The sequence below is a fragment of the Peromyscus leucopus genome, chromosome 16_21 (genome assembly GCF_004664715.2).
Source record: "Peromyscus leucopus breed LL Stock chromosome 16_21, UCI_PerLeu_2.1, whole genome shotgun sequence".
Taxonomy (NCBI): domain Eukaryota; kingdom Metazoa; phylum Chordata; class Mammalia; order Rodentia; family Cricetidae; genus Peromyscus; species Peromyscus leucopus.
This window is the reverse complement of record NC_051084.1, coordinates 16,883,117-16,891,942: the sequence shown is the minus strand read 5'-3', so window position 1 is coordinate 16,891,942 and position 8,826 is coordinate 16,883,117. Positions and strand designations below refer to the sequence as shown.

Below are 8,826 nucleotides of genomic sequence, written 5' to 3'. Positions count from 1 at the left end.
ACAAAAGATACTACTTGGAAAAGTCAACGACTTCTCCAAAGGTCAAGCCATGGCTTAAGAAGTCTTGGTGATATTTTAGCTTTTGTATATATATATATATATATATATATATATATATATATTAGCTGGTTCCTGAAATGATTTTCTTGTGTGCTTCCAAGAACTCCTAACAGTGTATTTATCTAAAATACCTATCAAGCATCCAAGGCCAAATGTTCTCCTGAACTAAGGGTAACACACTTATGGAAACAACACCTGTCTCCTAGGCCAGGTGGACCTTAAGTAATAGCTTCACACAATTTAACTGAGACCCTCCTTTTCTATTATTAACATAGACTCCTAACTTCATACCTAACTACTTCTAGGAATGTAGACTGAGCACATAGATCCCCTTTTTGATATACTAACCGATCATTAGCTCTCAATTGACCTCCTTCTTTAACCACTTCATTTTCAGGTTATAAAAGAAAGCCCAATGGTCACTGCCCGAGGAAAATTCTTGCCTACCTTTATGACCCTGTAGGAATTCAAGCCTGGTGACCTAGCTGGAGGGGGAGGATTGTTATTGCTTGGGTTTATAACTGGATACCCTAGAGTACTGGAGGATGGAGAATTGAGAAAGATAAGGAGGATTTTGACCAGAGAGAATGTGTGGATGAGATGGAAGATGAGGAAGAGCCAGATGGGCTTCTAAGAAAAGCACATAACTTGTGATCATAATGTGATTTCTTCCTGTATAAAGACTTAAATTTGTTTTTGGAAATTTTAATATGTAACTTGTGGTTGTGAGGTAATCTTTTCTTGCATAGAAATTTTTGTCTCGGGAAGTATAAAAGGGATAAGAGAAAAATAAGAGATGTAGAAGATGTAGAAAGAAGACAGCAGGGAAGATGTAGAAGGAAAACACCAGGAAAGGTGTAGAAGAAAATATAAGGAAAGATATAATAGGAGAACAACTGGGAAGAAGATGGAAACATCTGGGTAGAAAAATAGAACAAACAAACAAACCAACAAACAACCTGAGTAGTAACAAGCAACAGAAAGAGAAAAGTAAAATGAGGAATTAAGCTTTGGCCCTCAGAAGTTTCCTGAGTGTGTATGCAGCTGCACAGACTCCATGCCTACTCTTCAGCACCTGACATGCTGAGGGTGGGTCCCTCGGCAGTGTAGTTACTGTTCTATTGCTGTGATGAAATGCCATGACCAAGGTAACTTATGAAAGGAAGCATCTAGTTGGGGCATAGCTTCCAGTTTCAGAGAGTGAGTCCATGATCATCATGATTCAGATCATGACAACAGGCAGGCACAACAGCTGAGCAGCAGCTGAGAGCTTACATCCTGATCCACAGGCAGCAGGCACAGAGAGTGAGACTGGATCCCCCGTGGACTTTTGAAACCTCAAAGCCCACCTCCCAGTGACACACTTCCTCCAACAAGGTCACACTTCCTAAGCCTTCCTAAACAGTGCAGCAACTGGGGACCAGGTATTTAAAGATATGAGCCTCTGTGGGCCATTCTTATTTAAACCACCACATGAAATCATGAAGTGAACAGCTAGCTGGTCACAAGACATCACAGTCAGGAAATGAACGCTGCTGCTCTGTTCATCTTTACTTTCTTATTTAGTCCAGAACCCCAACTCATGGAATAGTAAGTATTCAAATTCAGGGCAGGTGTTCTTTGCTTAGTAAAACCTTTCTGAAAACACCTTCATAGACACATCCCAAGGTGTGTTTCTATGGTGATTATAAATTCTATCAGGCTGACAATGAAAATTATTACAATTCTAAAGCTTGTTGACACTTAAACATATCACCTGAAATAATTCCATCTCTATTTCCACACACACACACACACACACACACACACACACACACACACACGCACACACACAGATTTTACTTAACAAGAAAGGAAAACAAATCATAGCATTTTCAGGAAAATGGATGGACCTGGAAATTATTATATTAAGAAAATAAGCTCAACTCAGTAAGACAAATGCCATATTTTGAGTTAAATAAAAATGAAAACAATTTTGTACCAGAACACGTAATGTAAGTGCCTACATTAAAAACAAACAAACCAACCAACAAAAAACCAAAGAGATTTCAAATAAACAACCTAATGTTTTCTAGAACCGAAGAGCCTCAGCATCAGTCCTTGTTTTACAATTCATTGCAAGACAATGGAAAGTTTGCATAAATCCTTCAACCCTTACTTCCTTATCGTAACCCAAGGGATGATTTTAGTATTTCTTTTATTAGGTTTTCCTGAGAATTAAATATGTGAATGCATGTTAGGAACTCAGCACAATAACTAATACATAAGAAGCATGAAGAAAATGTTATTTGTATTGTATTGTGTTGAGCATCAGGGGACAAGCTCTCTCAGGACTTTTATTTTTAGAGTCTTAAGATTTTTAGAGCCAACATATTTTTCAGAAGATGAGGAAGAATTTTCAGAAGACAAATAATTTATCTTTTTGGACTCAGTGCAAATGCTTAGAAAATAAGGACGGATTAATGTGTGACAGTACAATGAAGTACACAGGAACGAGCATGAAAACACAATAAAAATGGACAAAATGCATAATCTTTATCTGTTCTTAGAATCCTTCCATAAATTGCTGATCAGACATATCTATCCCTTATATTAACATACTGATTTTTTTTTTTTAAAATCAGAGCTATAGCAAAAAGTGAGAGACACATTGTAAAAACAAACATGTCCCTCCACATATAAGCTCTGGCCTCTCAAAATCAGAGTAAATAATTTAGTCTTGTTATCAACAGTGAAGATTTAATTTAGCAGAAACAAAAGCAAAATGTATTTCTCACTGATATCATAGAAATATATGAGTAGAATATAAAAGAATACATGTGGAGGACTGCACTGTTAGTGTGAGATGAACAATTGATTAATTTTCATCTCCAACTTTCTTTGTACTTTAAACTCCAGGGTATTTTCCAGGGATTCTTCAGGAAAGATAGTGAAGTCCCACCTCTATCAGAGGAAATGAAGGGAAGTTTGGTTAAGAAAACTTACTAGGCCATGGAGACTTGGGTTGTTCATTGTTCTCAATTAAGGATTATTCATAATTAGACAATAGGAAGCACAACAGAAAAAATAGTGATTTCATAAGGCAGCTCCTTGATTCCTCTTAGAATAATTCTCAGCATCAGGGGACAAGCTCTCTCAGGACTTTTATTTTTAGAGTCTTAAGATTTTTAGAGCCAACATATTTTTCAGAAGATGAGGAAGAATTTTCAGAAGACAAATAATTTATCTTTTTGGACTCAGTGCAAATGCTTATCCTTGAGGACTGAGTCCATTTATCTAACATGAGCTATTACCTCATATATTTTCTATTATTTACAATCATGGAAAGCGGAGCCCTGAAAATGCCTTTTACCTGTGCAGTCAGGTAAGAAAGCATAACTAGAGGCAGGCTGGGAAGTTGCCCATAACTTTCCATGTTGTGATCTGTCTCTTGCTGGTATTAGAAAAAGCTGTTTAAGATTTAGAGCTAGTTCCCCATTTTATGATGGACAGACTCCCTGTTGTGGGTCATGAAAGTACATCCTTTCCTATATTTTTACCATGATGTCCCATTCTCAATTCAATATGCCTGATTATTTAGGCATCATCTAAGGCAAATCCATAATCTCTAAATATTGAAACTGTAGTGAAAGAAACCATGTTACAGAGAGAAGTGCGGCAATCAATGTTCTCTAAAACTCAGGAAAAAGTTGGTCTCTTGTTTGGTTTATTGTTTCTTGATTTTTTTCCCAATGTATTTTTGATGCAATTCTATTTTATGGGTCAGAAAAACTAAAATGATGGTTAGTGTTTAGAAGATTGTTTGCATTTTAAAAAAGTAGCAGTAAGGATTTTAAATATACTATACCTAGTTATCAAAGAAAGTTACTCTGATTGTTGGATGGAGGCCTTTTGTGGAAGTAGAGTAGAGGTTAGTTCTAAAAACTCATGTCCAGAATAAAGTCAAAAGTGCCTAGAAGTTTTCCTAGTTCATTTCCCTGTTGCTGGAGAGCTTCTCTTCAGGTTCCACCAAGCCCCGCAGTCCCACAATCCACGTATAAAATAATCACTCAGACGCTTATATTACTTATAAACTGTATGGCCATGGCAGGCTTTTTGCTAACTGTTCTTATATCTTAAATTAACCCATTTTTATAAATCTATACCTTGCCACGTGGCTGGTGGCTTACCGGCGTCTTTACATGTTGCTTGTCCTGGCGGTGGCTGCAGTGTTTCCCCCTCCTTCCTGTTTCTCCAGTTCTCCTCTCTCCTTGTCCCGCCTACACTTCCTGTCTGGTCACTGGCCATCAGTGTTTTATTTATATAGAGTGATATCCACAGAATTTCCCTTTCAATCTGATCACTTCAAATCTACTTCCTCTCAGAACTCCAATCATTTCATCTTTCAGGAAGTGACATTGTGTAGGTCAGTCTCTTCATATTTCCTCCCAGTTTTTTTTTTAAGATTTATTTATTATGTATAGTGTTCTGTACTGCATATATGTCTGCAAGCCGGAAGAGAGCACCAGATCTCATTACAGATGGTTTGAGCCACCATGTGGTTGACTGGGAATTGAACTCAGAACCTCTGGAAGAGCAGCCAGTGCTCTTAACCTCTGAGCCATCTCTCCAGCCCCTCCTTTCAGTTCTTACTCTCCACTCATACATCCCACCTCTTAAAGTTTCTCATATATCTAGCTTGTCTTTCCTAAGATATGCAGATGCTACCCATGACATCTATTTAAAGAAAAGGAGCAGAGAGGAAGCTGGTTCACCAATTCTATCTGCTGTTGTCAGAACAGCCGAAGGTAATGCTGGAACCTTAATAAAATATTCAAAAGAATATTTTGTGGTAGCAATCAGTATAGATTTAGTTCTAAGTCATGTCTCATAATGAACTACTTATTTATAATTCCTAGAGAGTTAAATCATTCACTGAATAAAATATTTTTAGGTCAATTCAACAAAAAATGAAGACGAATATATTTCCTTACTAGAAGGCAGAGTTTCTTATTATGGAAAGTAAGAAGAGATAAGGAAAACACATTTTGTAATCGAGAAGAGCTGGCGACTTTGAAGAGAGTTGGTACGAAGCAGACAGACAGGCTGCTATGGCATGATACAGCATAGATGCCAGGGACCCACTAGAGGAACTGTAATGAAGGTGAGTTCAACTTGGAATATACCTTCATAGCTGAGAGGTGAGTTTATTTGGTTACATAAAATTATTTAAAATATGCCATAAGACAAAAGTAGGATTTCTGGAGACCAAAGCCATAGATACTTAAGAAGAAATAATGGTGAAATAATGAAGAAACTTGAGCTCAAAGAAAGCAGGAGTTTTGTATTTAGGGACCTTAGAGAAGAAAGTCAGACCACAAGTAGACAACATATGCAGAACAACATTTCTCATTAAAAGATGTAATTTGATTTCCTGCTTGAGGAAATGTTCAGGCTCAAAGTATAGTAGGACAATAAGTCCATCATCTACTATAGCAATAAGATTTTCAAAATATCTCAAATTAACACAGACTATGTGGTTTTGATCTCCCCTCCCACTTTCCATCAAATAGGGCTCCTTGACTTTACTGGGTATGGGGGTCAGGAAGAGTTGAATAAAACAGTATCTTCACATTAATAATCTAAGGACATGAGACTACTGCTATTTTAGAGATTTTCTACTTTTTCAGTATTTTATTCTTGACTCTTATTCTTAAAAATTTTCAAGAAGTATCTCAATAGATAAAGAAGAATGCTATAGTAGAATATTAAAAAAGCAGCATATCACAGAGCTGACTTACAGATGATAGTTTTATTAGAATGCATATTAGAGATGCTCATAGCCAGAGAAGAGCATGTGTGGACAACATGCTGCAAACCTCTCAGAGAATAAAAGTGTTAATAAAAGTGTTAATGATGAATCTAAAATTTAAAATTAGTTAAATCACAAACCGAGGCTGTTCAAGAGCCAAACAATCTAATATTACACAGGATCTGAGGCTGGCTTATGCACATCAACTATTCTTCTTCATCTTCCTCCTCCTTTTCTTCATTTTACCAAGAAAATTCTAATCTTGAAAGATTGATTGTTCTTGCTCCAGGCTGTGTTCCACAAACTATGTCATCTTTTCTTTTAGGTGATGCCAAATCAAACCTCTGTCACTGAATTTTTCCTCCTGGGAGTGACCGACATACAGGAACCACAACCTTTTCTCTTTGCTGTCTTTATCACCATCTACTTTGTCAATATAACTGGGAATGGAGCCATCCTGATGATCGTTATTTCAGATCCAAGACTCCACTTACCTATGTACTTTTTCCTGGGAAACCTAGCATGTCTAGATATTTGCTACTCCACTGTGACAGTGCCGAAGATGCTGGAGAACTTCCTCTCCACAAGTAAAGCAATTTCCTTTCTGGGATGCATAACTCAGCTTCATTTCTTCCACTTTCTGGGCACCACAGAGTCCCTGCTGCTGGCAGTGATGGCATTTGATCGCTTTGTGGCAATCTGTAAACCACTTCACTATTTTGTCATCATGAATCGCCAGCTCTGTATCCTAATGGCTGTCATCATCTGGACCATTGCTTTTCTCCATGCTCTGCTTCACTCTGTAATGACATCTCGTTTGAGTTTCTGTGGTTCCAACCATATTCATCATTTCTTCTGTGATGTTAAGCCATTGCTGGAACTGGCCTGTGGAGACACCAAGCTCAACCTTTGGCTGCTCAACACTGTAACAGGCACCATTGCCTCAGTCCCCTTTTTTCTGACATTTCTCTCCTATTTCTATATTATCACCTATCTTTTCCTCAAGACCCGTTCTTGCAGCATGCTCCACAAAGCACTGTCCACTTGTGCTTCTCACTTCATGGTTGTCATTCTTTTCTATGCTCCTGTTATCTTCACCTACATCCGTCCCTCCTCAGGCAGCTCTCTGGATCAGGACCGGGTCATTGCCATCATGTACAGTGTGGTCACTCCTGCTCTCAATCCACTCATCTACACCTTGAGAAACAAGGAAGTGAGGGGTGCATTGAATAGGAAGATGAGAAGATGGCTCCAACTTGAAGAGATCTGAAGAACTCTTCTGAGGCATAAATAACCAAGCAATGAGAAATTAAGATATATTCTTATGTATAATAGATGTACACATATATAACTGAACAAGTTGAGTAATGGAAAATATATGGGAAAATATGATCTAGTGGTATTAAACTATTAAGTAAGGGAAACTTGAACTTGTGGAGCTCTAATCATAGAATCTGTTTCTCGAATTTGCTTTTGGCATATTAGTCGGTAACTTTGACTTGTGACATACTCTAATGTGACTTGTATGTAACTGGTTATAGAAAAATGTGTATACTACCCGTGTTTAGGATAAATATTAGTACTTATGACTGTTTATCTGTCAACACATATTAGCTTGATGATTATCATTATGTTTTCTTTTTTTTTGTACTCATTTTTCTTTTCTCTCTTTTTTTTGTGATATATATTTTTTATTTTACAATATCATTCAGTTCTACATATCAGCCATGGGTTCCCCTATTCTCCCCCCTCCCACACCCTCCCCTTACCCCCAGCCCACCCTCCATTCCCACCTCCTCCAGGACAAGTCCTCCCCCGAGGACTGTGATCAACTTGGTAGACTCAGTCCAGGGAGGTCCAGTCCCTTCCTCCCAGACTAAGCCAAGTGTCCCTGCATAAGTTCCAGGTTTCAGACAGACAACTCATGCAATGAGCACAGGACTTGGTCCCACTGCCTAGATGCTTCCCAAACTGATCAAGCCAATCAACTGTCTCACCTATTCAGAGGGCCTGATCCAGCTGGGAGCCCCTCAGCCTTTGGTTCATAGTTCATGTGTTTCCATTCATTTGGCTATTTTTTTCAACAATTGAGTAAAACTGAAATTTATTATATGCCACAGTCGTCCTAGGGACCTCCATGCTATATATATGGCCTCTATGGTTCTATGGGTTGTGGTCTGATTGTTCTTTATTTTATATCTAGAATCCACCAATGAGTGAGTACATACCATTACTGTCTTTCTGGGTTTGGGTTACCTCACTCAGGATGATTTTTTCTAGTTCCATCCATTTGCCTGCAAATTTCATGCTTTCATTGTTTTTCTCTGCTGAGTAGTACTCCATTGTGTATATGTACCACATTTTTTTCATCCATTCTTCCGTTGATGGGCATCTAGGTTGTTTCCAGGTTCTGGCTATTACAAATAGTGCTGCTATGAACATAGCTGAGCATGTATCTTTATGGTATAAATCAGCATTCCTTGGGTAGATGCCCAAGAGTGGGATGGCTGGGTCTTGAGGTAGTTCGATTCCTAATTTTCTGAGAAACCGCCAAACTGATTTCCACAGTGGTTGTACAAGTTTACATTCCCACCAACAGTGGAGGAGTGTTCCATTTGCTTCACATCCTCTCCAACATTGGTTGTCATTGGTGTTTTTGATCGTAGCCATTCTGACAGGTGTAAGGTGGTATCTCAGAGTCATTTTGATTTGCATTTCTCTGATGATTAAGGATGTTGAGCATTTCTTTAAATGTCTTTCAGCCATTTGTAGTTCTTGTTTTGTGAATTCTCTGTTTAGCTCTTTAGCCTATTTTTTAATTGGACTGTTCAGTGCTTTGATGTCTAGTTTCTTGAGTTCTTTATATATTGTGGAGATCAATCCTCTGTCAGATGTGGGGTTGGTGAAGATCTTTTCCCAATCTGTTGGCTGTCTTTTTGTCTTATTGACTGTGTCTTTTGCCCTGCAAAAGCTTC

At 38.1% G+C, this 8,826-nt stretch overlaps 1 protein-coding gene across 1 annotated transcript; it reads left to right on the top strand.

Annotated features, from left to right (window-relative positions):
• The first annotated feature begins 6,022 nt into the window (after positions 1-6,022).
• LOC114682679 (olfactory receptor 12D2-like) lies at positions 6,023-7,448 on the top strand. Its single transcript, XM_028856648.2, has one exon. It carries the CDS (start codon positions 6,180-6,182, stop codon positions 7,119-7,121), a length of 942 nt encoding a protein of 313 aa, XP_028712481.2. The 5' UTR covers positions 6,023-6,179; the 3' UTR covers positions 7,122-7,448.
• The last annotated feature ends 1,378 nt before the right edge of the window (positions 7,449-8,826 follow it).